The sequence below is a fragment of the Heterodontus francisci genome, chromosome 15 (assembly GCF_036365525.1).
Source record: "Heterodontus francisci isolate sHetFra1 chromosome 15, sHetFra1.hap1, whole genome shotgun sequence".
Taxonomy (NCBI): Eukaryota; Metazoa; Chordata; class Chondrichthyes; order Heterodontiformes; family Heterodontidae; genus Heterodontus; species Heterodontus francisci.
In genome coordinates, this window is record NC_090385.1 from 59,439,622 (window position 1) to 59,457,432 (window position 17,811).

Sequence of the window (17,811 nt, forward strand, 5' to 3'; positions counted from 1 at the left end):
CCTCAAAACTCCATGTGCAGGTGAACCAATTGAACACATGCCAGGGTTCCTTTAACTAGAAATCCTTCCTTTGACAGAGTATCATCCGCCCACTGTCTCTGATTGGTCGGGGAACCGAGAAGTGGGATGCTAACATCATGGCTCAGTTAAAGAGCAATAAAAAAGCCCACTGGAAATTCCAATGGGGTCCCGACCTTCTAAAGGTTCCACCATTTGGCTAGGGACTATCAGTTTAAAATTTTGCCCCATGATGCTCTGAATCAGAATCAAGATGTCTAATACTTTAGGCAGGTCAACATAATTTTCTTCTTCTTGGTCACTGAGATTCACTGGTGCAAGGAATAGACAGGCTGTTGTCTGCTTTTGTGTTGCAGTGGTCTCAAACGAGCACGATCATGGGTACCTTTCCTCCCATAGTACTAGTAAGTTTCTCATCCCTTTTTTTTTGCCCTCCTACCTTCTACCCATTTTCCCACTTTATCACATTGTATCTCTATTCACATGGCAGAATGGTGCACAAAGAAAATCATGTCTGAATTCATACCTAAGTATAAACATGCATGGGGATCTCCCCCAGTAGCCCAACATTACACAGACCACAGAAGATTGCCATGCTTAAAATATAATCCATGCTTAAAGTATAGAGGTTCCACTATATTTTAATGTAATAGTTAATATTTATTTATCTTATACACATATTAATTGTGCTTTGTTGAAAGTTAATATATTTTAGTATTTTATTGTGATGAAAAGGTATTTGCTACTTACTTTTGCAGGAACTCACTTTCCTTGTCATAAGCATGGATGGTGGCCAAACCTTGGACACTGGAGGTGATGTGAGATGTAAATGGTGACTGGCTGATACTGTCCATACGCTTAAGCTCACGAACTAACACCCTGCCAAAAGGTACAGAATTCAGCAGATTATTACCCACTATTCACATCCTTTTCATTCTCCATTTCTTTCCCCTTGTTCCACAACAGAAATGTACTGAAATACGCTTCCATAGCTACTGGTGACCCTCTATTACTTCACTATAATTGCCATCTGTGAGCCTAAATTTTGAATATCCAACTATAGGTTTCGCAACCAAATCTACTTATTCAATGTCCATACATGCACCCATTCCAGCAGAGTGGAAACTCTGTTTGATTTTTTTCTGCTCTCTAACTCAGTGACAATGAAGCTAGTGGTAAAACTGCAGTAACTGCCTGGGCTGAGATCAGCTAACTTACCCCATAACATGAATCAAATCACCATCATGGCCTGTATGGCTGACGTTCAAACAAAACAGTTAATTTATTTAGTCAGCCCCTTAAATTGATTTTTTAAATTATATATTTTAAGTTATCAGCCTCATGATGGCAGTATTAGAGCATCACTGATTTTGCTATCTGCACCTCACTGGAGGCATACGACTCTCTCATAAAAGAACATTATCTTGCTAAGATAGAGTTAGATCAATATCATTGTCAAAGTTCCTAATGTTCATCTTTTTTCAAAAATTTATTGACATAAAAATGAGTCAAAGGGACATTACCTCGAGATCCTGTTGACTATCATGAAGATAATGCTGAGTGGTAACACAGAAATAAGGAACCACGGGAAGACGGAGCTGACGACACCAAGACAGAACAATATAAGAATAATATTCTGGATCAACATCTCAGTCTGAGTGGTCAGCCGCACATCCACTGAAAAGAGAACAGGTAGAATATTTGGGATTGAAAAACATTATTTTCCCTTATGACAGATGTGCACAATAATATAATGTGTGCTTTTTTCTCAACAGATATACAACAGTTAGCATTCTCCCGCACAGCACTCCTCTCCAACACACCTTGCAATTACACACATACCTTTTTCTCCAGCCGCCTTCTCAAATCTCCATCTCAACAGACAGCATTCACACTCAACCTCATCCTATTTCCCCTTTCACATCAATTCCTCATAGTCACCCTTCTCAAATATTCTCATTCCATCCTCAACACACACTCCATTTCCTCCTTTCCTTAAACAAAATTTAACAGTTTACACTCTATGTGCTTAAAACAGTTACTCTGGAAAAGTATGAAACGTGATAATTACAAACACTATTTAGCTCCGACAACTAGTCTTTCAGATGTCCGAAATCTTGCAATCTCGGAAACGCAGCAGTGATCTGTTGCAACCGGACCAGTTACATTCTGTTGTGACCTTGAGTTGGCAGCTCTCTTTGTTTTGACTTCTTGGTGTTGAACATCAGTCGTCCTGCATTGGAGTGTTGGTTTCTGATCCTTTTGTTGTTTCGTCATCAGTAGATGTGTATGCTCGTGTACGTGGCGCTATAGGTGTACCTTGTGTATTGTCACTGGTTAGCTCTCTTAGATGAGATCTGTTCCTTCTCAATGTAGCACCATTTGGCGTTGTCACCTAGAATCATGGTTCTTCACAAACCTTCAACACTTCTACTGGAAACCACGTTTTCTCCTGCGGGTATATAACTCTTACTTTTTGACCAACATGCAGTGGAGGCAACTCTGCACCTGCACGTCTATCACGAATGACTTTCATCTTGTCTTGTCTTGCCAACAACTTGCCCTAGATCGACGATGACCTTGTGAAGTGATGGCTCAGAAGATTGTCCTCACCTGTCGTCGAAACATGATCTCCGCTGGAGAAGGTAGCCCAGAATCCAACGGTGTTGCACGGAGATGTAACATCGGTACCTGGATGGCTTGACCTCTTTCTGTGCACTTCTGTATTAACGATTTCACAGCTCCTACCATTTGTTCTGCTAATCCATTTGAACGTGGATAATGTGGAGATGAAGTGATATGATTCATGGCCCATTTCAAGCACATGTTCTGGAATGGCTTTCCACTATACTGTGGACCATTATGTGAAATTACCTCCTGCAGGGCACCAAACAAGCTAAAGTTGGCACTTATAGTGTTGGTCACTGAGTCTTCGGATAATTGGGAACTTTGAGAAGTAATCAATGACAAGCAAATAGTCTGCACCCTTGTCACTGAAAAAATCAGTCGCTATTTTTGACCACAGATACGATGGGATGTCATGCAGTTGAAATGGCTCCTTCTGCTGGTTAGTCCAATGTTCTTGGCATGCATTACACATTTTTACACCGGATCAATATCCTTACTAATTCCTGGCCAGAATACCATCTCTGAAGCTAGAGGTCTGGTCCTCTCAATGCCCATATGGCCCTGCTGCAATTGGCCAAGGATATCTGAACGAAGTGTCGTGGGAATCAACACCCGGCGACCCTTGAAAAGCACACCACTCGATATGCCAAGCTCATCATGATACGCCCAAAGCATTCTGAGATCTGTGGTACCCAGCTACCCGCTCACAATGATCTGCCTAAATGTTCTCAGGACAAGGTCTCTGGCAGTCTCTCTCCAGAGGTCCTCACATTTGTTGTGTCCAAAACGCATCACTTCAATATTGTACAGATCTTCCAACTCAGCATCTATCTCACCCACCTGTACATCTAGTGGAACATCTGTGTTTTCCTGGGATTGGTTAGTCTGCTTAATACGTCAGACTTGACCACGAGGTTACCCAGTGTGTTCTTGACTTCGCAAATGAACCCCTGTAGCTTTATCAGCAATCTTTGGAGGCGAAGCAGCACGCTGGTTAAGTGGTTTACTCCAAATCATCTCAAATAGTTTGTGATTAGTCAGAACAACAAGCTCTTTGCTAAACAGATACATATGGAATCTGGTGATCCCGAACACCAGTGCCAATGTCTCACACTCAATATTTGAGTAATTTGCCTGGGCAAGCAATAAGTTTTTGGAACCTAATGCTACTGGCTTATCATCCTGTAGTAGACTTGCCCCTAGACCATTTTGTGATGCATCTACCTCCAGCGTCATCTCTTTTCATGGGTTGCAGTATTGCAAGCACAATTCAGCGGAGAGTCCCTGTTTTAATGAGTTGAATGCGTATTGATGATCCTCATGCTACAGAAATGGCGTATCCTTCTTCAGAAGTTCACATAATGACGGTGCCCTCTCTGAAAGTTTGGAATGGACGCTGCCAGAAAATTAAATAAGCCTCAGCATCTCTGCAGGTCTTCTTTCTCCTGTGGAGTTGGCATGGACTGAATGTCTTCTACTTTGCTTGGTTCTGGGCGGATACCCATATCAGAGTAGATAGACTCAAAAAAGTCGATGTGGCTCAGGTTGATGGCACACTTTTTGCTGTTAAAAACTAGCCCCTCATCTGGCAGTCTTCATAAGCATATGGAGGTTCCTATCATGTTCAGCTTTAGTACGCCAACAACAGCAATATCATCTGCAATGCAGACAGAACCGGGAACGCGCTCAGTGATGTGGTCCATGTGCTGCTGGAAGATGGCCTGGCTTACCAACAAGCCAAAAGGCAGGCATAGAAAACAATATCTTCTGAATGGGGTTCTGAAAGTTGTCAACTCCTGTGACTCTGCAGATAGGTGAACTGACCAATACCCATGTTTTGCATCAAGTTTAGAGAAATACTTGACTCCAGCAACCTCGGGTTGAGCTTAAGTGTAGGCATTTTGTGTGTACACCTCGAGTGCCTAGTTCAGCCTTCTTGGATCCAGACATAGTCTGATCATGCCATCTTTCTTGACTACAATGGTGATCGAATTGCACCAGTCCATGTGATACTGTTTGCAATGGATTATTCCTTGACTCTCCATGGTGTCCAGTCCAGTTTTCAGCTTGTCTCAATGTGGACATTGCACTTTCATGGTGGATCTATGGATGGTGTCGCGTCTTTCTCAAGGTGAAGAATTGCATCTCCAACAAAATTGCTCATGCTGTTGAATCTCTCAGGATAACTCCTTTGTAGGTCTTTGATGGACTCAATAGGAGTGCATTTACTTCGACCATCGTGCGTCTTCGACTGGTTTATCTCATGAATTGGAACTATGCGAAGCTCGCTGCACACTGGCAGTCCCACTACTGCTGGACCTGCAATGTTTACAATGCTTGTGGCGACCAGGCAGAGTCTTTGTAACTGCAATTTAGGTTAAAACTCTTAAACAATGTATTGGTGACCCATTGTACGCAGTGAGTCTCACTGGTTGGTTGGATCACTGATTTCCATCTTTCCTGATACATATCCTTCAATGTGTGTAGTGGAAGAACATTAGCACTTTCCCACTGTCAACTTTCAGACATCGTCTGTATTTTCCATTCTTGCTTGGGCAGATGATTTCTTTCGCTGTGAAGGCTGATCACTTCGTTATAGCATAGACTTTATGCGTGACTGTAACTGTGTGAAATGACTGCTCACCCTTTGATATGTCTCTGGCTTTATCATCTCTTTTGCTCAGGTTCCTGCCCAACTCATGGACTGGTCTGTGTTTCCAGCGATGTTTTGGGGACCCTTTGCTGTCCTTTTCATCAGGTTGTGCCTGTCAGCAGCAATAATGTTGTTTGCTAGGCTTCTTCTTTCGTCTTCACTGTCAGACTTCCTGCACATCCTTGCCCAGTGCTCCTTGAGGCCATACACTTTGCATGTGCCTCTGTGTGCCGGACACTTGCGCTGTTGGTGGAAGAGCCCACACTTCTTACACAGCTTACCTTGCTTGGGTGTCTTGGCTATTTCGCCTACAGTCGACCCGATCCTAGGGCTTGCAAGCATTGCCGGCCTGCTACAATGGCTTCATATTTACGTCCATCTTGCAGCATGCTTTCGATATTGGACCCTTTTTGTTTGTTGAACAAGTCTTATTGAAAGGCTTCTGTCGGTGTGGATGCAATCACTAATTCCACTACGTGCTCGGATAGCCCTTCAAAGGAGAAATCACACTCCTTTCCCTTATTTCTGCATCTGCTCAGAAATTGGTCAATGATTTCATTTTACTGCTGCCTATAACTCATGAACTCCTGCCTGTGAATTCGAAAATTCAGCCAGACTTTCAGCTGGTCTTCCAGCATTGACCACAGTTTGGCAGGATCCTTTTGGTCTGTCTCTGATAAACTGGATGTATTAATCCTGTGAATACCTTCATTGCCTATGGCAATTTTAATTTTATTGGCTTGCTTCTCTAGCTCGGTGACTGCGAGGTCCAGAAAACATAGCCTGAAAAACTTAAAACTCACTGAGGACATCTGGAACTTTCCAGTTCATGGTGGTATGTTTGGTCACCATGGCCTTAGATCTAATTATTTCCAAAGGACTTTTCTCTCTTGTGGAATCAATATAGGTCTGCTATGACTACAGAGCTGGACTACTGCCACGCCCTGAGATTTGTGGCTGCAGTGTGAGCTTTCAGTCTCTGGATGGGGAAACTCCGCCACTGGAATCCACTTTGACGGGAGAACTCAGCGACAGCTCCAACAGTTTGCAGACTCACTGTGCGAGAGTTCTAACCCTGGGGGTGGTGGTTGGCACCAAATCTTCTTTGCTGCTGCTTCTTGCCGTTTTTCCAAAATGTTGTTCCAGGCTTCTACAGCAGTCCTCCACCACTGCCACCATATTGTTTTTTCTCTTTGTTTCTTAACACAAAAACTACCAAACAAGTTGGTAAATAACAAACAAGGTTCTTTATTCAGAAGAGTTCTTCATGTGAGCTGTCGACTAATACCAACAATATAAAAACTGAATCACCTGATAGTCTACATCACTTCCTGTGATGATGTCTGTCTAACCTATTTACATAGTCAACAGTATGTTCACTTTCACTCTGTACCACGTCATATCACAACAATAAGATCTTTATTTCAATGAATGGAAGACTTTATTTGAGCTCATTCTCATGGCCTCTACTTTGATGCATTCCCCCATTCATCCTGACTAGCCTTCAGGTGAATGGTAAGATCAGCCTTTATGAGGAGGAAAGGGTATGAATGTGATGCTTGGCTGGTTGTCTGTTGGAATAAGGTTTGTTGGGGAGCAGGGAGGCACGGGGCTCTTGATGAAACTCTCAGATGGCTGCATGCACGTATATCAAGTGAAGCATGCCTAGATTAGTCCATTGCAGGCTTCTCTGTAGCCAGGTGTGCGGCTGCAGGCACCATGGGCACATCTGCTCATCGGAGGAGGGGGAGGATGCCACCCATTCTCCCCCTTCCTCCTGCTGCAGCTCCACTCCTTTCTGCAGCACCATGTTGTGAAGGGCACAGCAGATCACAACAATCCTGGAGACCCTTGCTGGGGCAGATTGAAGGGCGCCTCCAAATCTGGCCAGGCACCTGAACCGCATCTTGAGCAACCCAGTTGCTTGCTATATTATTGCCCTGGTGATGATATGGATCCTGTTATAGCTCTCCTCTGGCTCAATGATATAGTTCTTCACAAGAATCTGCAGCCAGCTCTTCAGCTGAGGCTGTTTGGTGGAGAGAACACCTGCAGCAGATGTGACTGGCAAAGATTGAAGAAGGCTTGACAGCTCCCTGGATATATGACACAGGCATGCATGATGACCTTGCAGCGGTCACAATCTAGCTGGACATTAAGGGAGTGAAAGCCCTTCCAATTCATGAAGATGTTTGGCTGATCTGAGGGCATCTTGACTGCCACATGCATACAATCAATCACTCCCTGGACCTGTGGAAATCCAGCCACTGCAGCAAAGGGTTTGAGTGGCCTCATCCATGGCAAAGTTGGTATAATTGGCAGCCTTGGCAAACAAGTGATCAGTGACCTGGGTGATGCACCTGTGGGCAGCAGACTGTGATATCCTGGAGATGTCTCTAGCACATCCTTGAAAGGAACTGGAGGCAAAGAAATTCAGCTGACCTTGATGGCTACTGGAAATGCGTGGCCAACTAGTCCTCTTGGGAGGAGATCTGGTTCCAGGAGATTGCAGATGGCAACAACCAGCTTCCATGAAAGCCTGAGCCTCCTCAGATATCGTTGCTCTGACATGTTTAGGAAGTTCACCATTGGCCTATATACCCTGTGATGTGGGGGGAATGTAGCCTCCTTCCAGCGAGAGCTCTCTCTCCAACTCCTCTGTCCTGTGGAGTGACATATGGCTGCAGAGAAGGCAGCTACTGCTGCTGGTGTTGGTGATCCTGTTGCTGCTCCTCAGAGGTCCAGGCTACTGCTGCATACATTGCTCCCATGTTGCAGTGAAGGCTGATAGCAAGGAAGTTGAGATGCAGGTGAGTGTACTCCAAGGTACTTGAAAGTAACTCCGAAAAGTTGCAATTGATACTCAAAGTGTGATTTCAGGCTGACAGAATGAATCCTGCAAGCACAAGCCTTTTACAGTGACTAACCACAAGTTGCCGATGTCAATCTTTAAAGCCTTCCAGTTACCCGCTCGCCTCCAAACCCACCTGTGTGAAACCTCGAAGTGGGCGGGATGATGGTCAGCTTCCCGATCTGACACCGCTTTCGGGGATTTCATCCCATGGCCACACCTGTGCACACCTTGCCTTTCCCGTTAAAGTTCCCCTCCATAGAAAAGCTGATCTGAAACTAATTATTACTCAGGGGTTACAGTGTGGGTAGGGCATCAAAGTTCTTTACAGGAATCTGACACTCTTCCAGCCTGACCAGAAAATGAAACAAGCCAATTTTTTCTTTTATTATGGCTGCTGACAATATAATTTATGATAGGGCTGGACTGGTCTAATCAACTATTCATCCTCTCCAGAGGTAGAATATTCCACTACCATCTTGTACTCTAGTGCAAACAGATATTAATACTTATTTGCTGAAACCAATTCAGTTGGAATGACAGTTGACACTAATATTTATGCCTTTACCCTAAGGCTTTAATCTCCAGAGCCAGAAAATCACTGTGTAATTGTCACACAAACAAAAAGCACAATCGTGTGGCGTAAAACTCATCCTGAAAAATGTCATTAATCTAAATTGTAATCATGAATCAGGATCATTTTTTGTTTGTGGAATCCCATTGTTGCTGATTTTATTCTCCACCTTTTAATATAGTTGAGGTTACTTAAGTTTATATGAAGTTGGTTGTAAATTTTCTTTTGAAAAATCCAATTAAAGAGAAGTTACAATTTTAGCAGTTATTTATTATCTTTCTCTTTCAAGACACTCTTCAGAAAGACACTGATTCTAGAGCTCGTAGCAACACAGCAAATGGGCTAGATTTTGTTTCATACACATCGGTCCCGCCATCTGGACTGGAAGTGAGTGTGCGCCACATTGGGGCCAGGAGCAGCTGGCCGCATATGATCCAACAGCAGCCAGCCAATTAAGGGCAATGAGGTGTGGGGGCCTACCAATTGCGTGGTTGGTGGCAGAAGCAGAGAGACGATGGCGTCAGTTGATGCCATTTTAAATGGCTGCCAGACCTACATTCAATGTGTGTACTGAGAGGATTGGCAGAGTTCTGAAAGGCTGCAGAGTGATGGCGGACAGTAGATCCCGGGTGGCCCCAGGCTTTAGTGATGCCTCCCTCCAGGTTCTCACACAGGCTGCGAGGTAAAGGCAGGATATGTTCTTCCCTAGGGACGGGAGGAGGAGAGCTGGTAGCCTGAAGCATGGTGAAATGGCCCTGAAAGAAAGCCTTTTGTCACTGGAGACTGTCACAAAGTCCCTGGAAAGGGGCTGGATGCAGGAGGCACCTGTGTGCGCCTATCCGTCACCGATGAACACGTACCAGTATACGTCTTGGGATTGTTGTCACTTGGAGACCAAGAGCATTCATCCTTCTGCCTGCAGGAGAAGACTGCACATAATCCCAAAGAACGAACCAAAACCAACAGGGGCTGCCAATTCTCCATTTCCTGAACTCGATGGAGGAGGCGGCCATGGAGCGGGTTTGGCTGCAGGATGGAAGAAGCATTGCGGAGAGACAAGGTCACCTTCGCAAGACAGTGAGTAAGGTCATCATGGGATGCAAGGGTGCACCTGCTGCTATGTAGCCATGCTGCTCATCAAGCATCCGGTGCCTACAGGGATCTCCAACAGATCTCCAATCTGTTCTCTCAAGCAGGTCATGCAGTGCCTCCTCGAAGAGCCTCCAAGACTGCAGGAGAGCCTGCCACCTCTGAGGGGGAGGACGGAGCCTCAGAGGGTGCAGCGTCACCCAATATCCTTGCACCCTCCACCAGTGCAGATACTCGTGCGTCAGTGGGTATGCGCTCGCGGGCAGATTTTGGCACACAAAGTGGTGAGCATACCACACACACACACATGAGCAGCTGACTGAGGCTGTGACAGCCCAGGCCTCTGACAGTCAGACTGCTGTGGGTTGCCAGGCCCATGCTGAGCCCCAGGCTCATGATGTGCCTCTGGTGTTGCCAGCTTCACGAGAAATGCTGCAGCTGCAGTGAGAGGTCAGGCAACATCTGGCAGAGATGTCAGACACAATGTATGCCCAAATGCAGACAATGGAGAAGTCCATCCAGGCCTAGATACTAGATGCAGGGAGGATGTTCTCGATGGCTGGGGAGTCCAGAATCGGGGGTCACAGTCTCAGGATACAGGGTATGCCATTTAGAACCGAGACGAGGAAGAATTTTTTCACTCAGAGGGTGGTGAACCTGTGGAATTCTCTACCGCAGAAGGCAGTGGAGGCCAAGTCATTAAATATATTCAAGAAGGAAATAGATATATTTCTTAATGCCAAAGGGATCAAGGGATACGGGGAGAAAGCGGGAACAGAGTACTGAATTAGACGATCAGCCATGATCTTTTTTGAATGGTGGAGCAGGCCTGAAGGGCTGAATGGCCTACTCCTGCTCCTATTTTCTATGTTTCTACGTTGAGTGCTGCACTGTCTCTGACTGGTGCACAAGTGGCGTCCTCCATTGAGAGATTGGTGACGCTCCTGGACAGCCATATCCAGTAGAGCACTTAGTGTCTACAGGACATTCATGCAGACCTGCATAACTCTGTCTTGACCATGAGGGCAAGGCAGCAGTGGCAAGGCGAGAGGGGGACAGGGAACCTGTCCTCTCAGCTCGTCAGGGAGGTACAAGTTTGCCTTTCAAGGGAGGAGGAGCAGCTGCCCACTGCTGCTGGGGGCTCCTCTCAGGGTGCTCCTAGTAAGGACAGCAATTCCTCTGCCCCCTGCCAGTGACACCAGGGCCTCCATCATTCCTGATGACAGAAGGTGCTACTGTTTCCGTGCAGGAGGACCCTGACATTCCAGGGCCCACCAAGCCTAAAGCAACCAGAGGACGCCCACCAAGAACATCCCCAGCCAAAGGGCAGTAAAGTCAGCAGAATCCTCCACTTCAGCTGACAGTGCAGGCACCTCATAGGAGTTCACGCAAATGAATGAAGAAGAGCATCTCGAAGCACAGAGAATTAACGGGTGAATGTGTATTGTAGATGGAAAGGGTAGCGTTTGCTGTCACGGTCATTAAAGATCTCATTTCTCTTCCGTAAGTCCTTTGGCTCTTCATTTGAATACAGCCTCTGTGAAGAGACTCAAGGCAAGGAATCACGCTGCAAGGTGTCCAGTCTGGAGCCTGGCCAGCTCAGGGCTGCACAACTGATCAATGAGCATTTGCTCCCTAAAGGAAAGAAGCCAACAACAGGGCTGCATAAAGGTAAGTATTGGTCAACATTCAACTGGCAGTAAGGATCAAAGGAAACACAAATGTATAAGGGCATCACAAGCCTCCCTTGCACATATCTCATGGCGTCTCTCCTGTTGTCCCTGGAGTCCTTCATCTGGTGATGCTTGGCCAGCTTCCTCCTCTGCATCCTCATCGTCCAGGAGGCATCAGCCTCCTTGCATTCCTCACTGTTCAACGCCTCCCCGCTCTATGGTGCCAGGTTATGCAGTGCACAGTAGACAACCAGGATACGCGAGACCCTCAACAGGACATACTGAAGGGCTCATCCGGCCTACTCTATGGCACACACATTGTCCTGTGGCAGGGGTTGTATCTCTCCTCTGCATCTATGCCTAGGTTCCTCACAGTTGTCAGTAGCCATGTCCTCAATGGGTAGCTCTTGTTTCCAACGGTCCATCCCTGAAGTGTATGGGAGATCGGACAAGTTCTGGCAGCTGGGACTGCCTCAAAATGTAGGCATCATGGCAACTTTCTGGGAAGTGTCCACAGACCTGCAGGATCCATTAATGGTGCTTGCAGACTAGTTATACACTGAGGGAGTGGAAGCCCTTCATGTTGATGAAGGCTGCTAGCTGGTGCTCAAGAGCCTTGATGGCCGCATGCATGCAGTCGATTACACCCTGCACCTGGGGGAATCCAATTTGGCCCCGACCATGATGGACCTCTCAGCTTGAGAGTTGGAATCTGTGCATTAGTGCACAGTCACCTGCCCTCCTGAAAAGGGCATTGGCGAGCTTCTTGATGTACTGATGGACCACTGATGGTGAGATCCCACACATGTCCCCAGTGGATCCCTGAAATGATTCAGAGGCATAGAATTTCAGCACCACGGTGACCTTCAGCGCCACAGGCATTGGACTTCCACCAGGTCCCTGAGTCACAGCTCGTTATGTATCATAACGCATAGGTCAGTGTCTGCCTCCCTGGAGAGGCGGAGTCTTTGTTGGCACTGCAGGCGGTTGAGCCTTGACCGATAGATCCTCTCTGGAAGGTAGCTTCTTCTGTGTGGGACAGCCACCTGTCTTTGCCCTCTGCACCCTTCTCCACCGTCTGGAGGCTGCTGCTGATCCTCCTGTGGACTCACAGGTCGTTGCGGTGCCAATGCAGGTGCCTGACCTGCCCACCCACTGCTGCACCTGCAGTTCAACCAGGTTCCTGAAGCCTGGATGAATGAGGCCCATGATAGGTGGCCTCTCCTGAAGTACGTCCTTCCCTGCCACGCCCTCCCCCCCCCCCTTCCCCCAATTTGTCACTTCTGATGATGGCACTTGCCCTTTGCCCCCCCCCCCTTAAAATGGCACCCCACTCCTCAGACACCCTGCCTGGCAGTCAATGCTGCCTCTCCCGATGGACTCCCCTTGCAGCCAGCAATGCGCTTCTGCCTCCATATCGCCTCTTTCAAGCAGGCGAGCCTCTGAAGCCCTGTGAATCCTGTGTGCCGATAATAAATTTTAAACCATGAATAAAATCGCTATCAATAGGTCTCGTAAATACCTTAATTGCCTTCCCACCGCGTCACTATCTGATCTCTTCCCTCCATGTTTGCTGCCATGAACAAAATCAGGTTGGGAAGTAATAATGTCAGATGTCTCCAGTCCCGATTTTTTGCCCCCACCCACACCCCGCCTCCGTTCCTGTCCCCAAAGGTTTGCCCAAAATTCAGCCCAATGATCTGATTATAGTGTCTGCCAGCTGCCTTGTGCAGTCAGAAAAGCTCTTAGAACCTTAGTCTGAGTGGCACGAAACATTGATATCGACAGAGCACTGTTTCCAGAAGGTCGAACAGAAGTTTATATCCTGTCAACAGCCATAGAAAAAATTGCTTGGCCCAGATCATTCCCTTATTCAATCTGGAGGAGAAAAGAGTGATGACAGATTACTGCAAGAGCATATCCCAGCACAAACGAGTCTACAGTGATTATTTTGCATAAGCAATTTTTTGCCACTGAAAGCTGGACCTAGGCAGGATTGCTCCATTTTTAAAATTTATTTATCTCCTATTTTGATCTACACCTGTGCACTTGGATTGGAGTAATGTTCCAGCAATTGCAAATTCAAAATTTTGCAAGTTGCTCCTTTACAGGATGCTTTCAGTGTTCAGTGTTTGGCAGAGTTCAGGGCTGAAACCCAACCTGCTCTGTCACTTTTCATATTGACGCGCACCCAGAAGCATTTCACTCTAATAGTATAACTGCACTCCCTAAGCTATCTGAGGATACAATGAAGTGACTAACTTTCACTTCTCTTTTTTCCTCAATATGAGTAGTGCCCAGCCTGTGCTTGCTGTTTCGCCCGAACTATTATTTGAAGCATGTTAATCTCCAAATGGGAAATAGACATGAATGCACATCCTACAACTTGTGCTATGCAACATATTGAAGTTTCAACACAATGAGAACATTTTTAAGAAGCTCCTATTTAAAACATTTTACAACCAGGTCTTACCTTCATCCATATCCTTTGCAAACCTATTCAGAATGCGTCCCAGAGGCGTTGTGTCAAAGAAATTCATTGGGCTCCGAAGAATTTTCTTAAATAAAGCATCGTGCAGCTTGGAGGAGGCCCGGAGTGTGCACTGTTCAGAATAGATGATACATAGTTACTAAAGATTTAAATAACCAATAGTACAGTCGAACTGTGTTACTATCAATTCCTGTAGAGGGAATGAACTTACCCTCAGTAAATGCTATTTAATATGAGATAGAAAAATATTAATGTACTTTATTTATAAATAGGGTTTTGGCAGCCCAATGTTTTAAAGCCCTAGCCTAGATTATTCTATGCAGTCGTATTGTCACCAGAAGTGTGGTGGGGTGGGACTTCTGCCTGCCTATATAACCTGGCATTGGCTCCAATGGATTTTCTAGGATCATCTTGATTTAAACAATCATGACGAGTGCATTCCTGTGGCAGTTTAAAGGGAAAAGCATCATCAGCAACTGTCTTTGTTCTGGGAAGCAGATTGCCAGTTGTGAAATGCTTGAAAGTTCAGATACAGAATGCACAGCCCTAAAGTCTTCAGTGTCAGTAGTAGAGAGATCAGACAAAAGGAGGAAGTGGTGCGAAACCCATTGTTGGCTGCAAAAATCATTTGTGCCAATTTGATATGGAAAATCTTTTCTGTGAACACATCTTCCTATTTCCTGAAAAGTCCTATCCACATCTTCCCCCTTTCCATTACAAATTGTTCAGAATCTACAGACCCTTCCCAGTATGCATCAACTCATGCAACTCCCCTTTGTGCCAATTCATTAAGTGTGAAACCCTGTTTGGAACATGAGAGAGGAAGCTGTCAAAGAAAATTGTTGAAAGTAAGTGGTCCTGGTAGTCAAGGTCATCTCCCATCAATGCTACAGGGTGTTTACTGACCTTACTAAGTCAGGCAAGGTAAAAGGAGTCAGACAGACCTGATAAGGAGGCACACCTAAGTACAGTTATCACTTACAATTGTATCTCCATTCACTGTCTTGAATTGCTTCAAGAGCTTACCATTAATGTGCAAGCACTTCCATGGACCGTTTTGGAAGTGGCTTAGATGAGATGGTATGAATGGGAGATGTGCAGCTTGATGTGCATTGCGAAAGATGCTGACATATTTGTGATGGACTAACTTAGGCATGCACTCCTGCTCCCCATCAGTGAGCCTGGGATAAGATTGCAGCAACCATAGTGACAGCAGGAACAGGGCAGTAAATCTTTCCCCATCATGTTTAGGGTGCTGCCCACATCCACTAGACAGGAAGCCTCAAAATCTTTGTTTTATTTTCTAGCTTGTATCCAAGAAATAAACAATACAAGAATGGCAGACAATATCTATAGGAATGCACAGCATTCTAATTAAAATAAGCATTTTGCTTATTGGAATGAGGTGCATGCTGCAACAAATATCCAGCTAAAATCAAGAACTAGGTTTCATTACTTCGAAGGCTGTAATAGCGGGATGTTCATCTAATACCCTTAATATTATGTCTTGCACAAAATTGAAAGAGATATTGGTCTAGCAATTATGAAAAGAAGGAAGAGGTTTGTTTTTCCAAACAACACATTTCTGCACCTTAACAAATGTGTAACCACGGAGTGCCTTGAAGAGTAGTACAGCCACCGTGGATAGAGCATAGACCCAAGTGTAAAAGTTCTGATTCGGATGGTCTCTCAAGCTGTTGCTGATGTAGGTCACATTACCTTCAGTGACAGACGTATTCTGAAAAATAATGGCATGTACAATATTCAATCTATTAATGAGTCAGTCTACAATCATCTGCTGAGGCCAATATCAACATTGTTGTCCTCAGTTCATCAAAAGATATTCACTGTCGTGTACAATATGAATACAACACTGAATTTTATTTTATGTTTAAGTTTTGTAGTTCTATTGCATTTTGAAGGCAATACAGAAGGCCTAAAGCACTAGTTTGTGATATAGGATCTTCAGTTTTTATCAGTCTATTTTAATATGAAAAATTCAAAACAAATTAATGACCCTGGGTGCGTGACAGTACCTTATTGTGCAATCAACAAAGTGCTGCAATTTGGGAACTTTTTAAGCAAAAGCTAGGTGTGAACAGGGTTATTGAGGCTGCATGCTTCAATCATGTTAGTTAGAACTAGCTGAGATGTTCGTATTTGTTACTATATGCACCATGTTACAGCACAACAACTTACCCCACTGCCCTGCTTAATCCAGTAGCTGAGCCACCAGTTACTGAATGCAATGCTGCCTGCTGTGAGTATGAACAGAAGAATGTTCATAAGGAAGATAAGACTACCTCCTGCAGCCTTGATGTAAATTCCGTAGGTTGACCAGGACACAGAGCCACCAGCTTTTTCCTCTGCTTGTATAAGCTGGTCTAGTAGCAAATAAAAATGGTAAATATCAGCTCAGTACATTTTATCAGTGAAATTTTACTCTCACATAACTTGCTTTCACTGTGTCTCACTGTAATTCTCGAGTTGAACTGAATTTGATGCATTTAACTTTCAGTACATTGCATTTAGGTATGTGGTTGAGTGGTATTATAAACTTCCTCAACTAAATTATTTGTTTAAATGACTCAGGTGCTTGCATGAATATTAGACATAGGTTTTGATATTTACATGCAAGCATACTAAATTGTTAGAATCTGGCACAGGATGTCCCAAAACGCTTTACAGCCAATGAAGTACTTTTGAAGTATAGTCCATTTTTTAATATTTTATGAGGACTCATGTTTTAATATTGTGGAAGTGGATTCATTTGGAGGACTGAAGAAATTCCATAGATGTTGGACTTTGTTTTTTTTTTATAAAGGTCACTGGAAGGTCTTTGGGACTTGGTTTAAAAACACACTTATGGAAGTCACATGTCTTCAGCTAAGTAAACAGCAAGAGCCTTGGTGACTAGGGGGAGTTGTTTACGGAGAAGTGACATGTCAAAATTTATGGTGGTCAAGAGTTGGTTTTGTTTCGGATTGTACTGAGTCAGTTGGGGGTCAGCCTGCTGAGAGAGAAGAAACCAGTTCATCCTTTCTCCATCTCTCAGAGAAACCCTAGGAATCCAGTGTGATAGCTGAAACCCCTGATGCTGCATTTCTCCTGGAAAGTCTGCCAGACTAATCCTTGACATCGCCTCAAAAGAACTGTTCCAAAATGATCCCAGTGACAGCTGTCTATGCTTATTTGGGATGCCAGAATAAAGGGACAACTAATATTTCATATCTTCTCCTTTTCCTTCAAGAATTAACAAGTATTTGGCCTAAGTAATTTTTTTCTCTTTTTTGAAAAGAGATCTCTGCAGTGTTACGACCAGATGAAGAAGGGATCTAGGGCTCCCCTTTCGGCCTTTTCCTGGTTTGGCCGTAACAGGGTTTAACTTTTTAAAACACTGTGTTTTAGCTTCCCCTCAGTGAGTCCTTGCTCACTGCTCTCTAATTGTAAATGCAAAGAAATCAATCAGACAGGTTTACTCAAATTTAAACAGGAAAGGTGTAAGTTTATTAACCTTAAAACTCTAACTCAGGTAAAACTAAGAATACGCAATGTGACCATGTTAGCATACTATGCGATAAACACACATGCAAATAGATAGAGGAGGAGAAAGAATTTAGGTGGGGGGGGGGGGGAGGTTTGAAGTAGTAGAAGGAAATTCAGTTACTGGTTTTGAGTTGGATGTCAAGTCTTTAATTGAAATCAAGTCTTGCAGTTCTCGTTGGGGCCCAGTGCACACTTTCAAACGTGTTTTGCTGGTCTTTTGTCTTGAGTCTTAAATTATTTCCATGGGTCCCTGGAACTTTGTGAGAGAGAGACAGACAGACAGAGAGA

At 44.7% G+C, this 17,811-nt stretch overlaps 1 protein-coding gene across 1 annotated transcript in view; it reads right to left on the bottom strand.

Annotated features, from left to right (window-relative positions):
- Nucleotides 1-17,811, bottom strand: part of LOC137377684 (ATP-binding cassette sub-family C member 5-like) — a 269,211-nt gene that overhangs the window by 34,973 nt on the left and 216,427 nt on the right. Inside the window, exons 18-22 of the mRNA XM_068047603.1 lie at nt 16,177-16,361; nt 15,569-15,715; nt 13,960-14,089; nt 1,542-1,695; nt 769-897 (exon numbers count right to left, since the gene is read on the bottom strand). Coding sequence (XP_067903704.1) covers nt 769-897; nt 1,542-1,695; nt 13,960-14,089; nt 15,569-15,715; nt 16,177-16,361 — 745 coding nt within the window. The remainder of the gene's footprint in view (nt 1-768; nt 898-1,541; nt 1,696-13,959; nt 14,090-15,568; nt 15,716-16,176; nt 16,362-17,811) is intronic.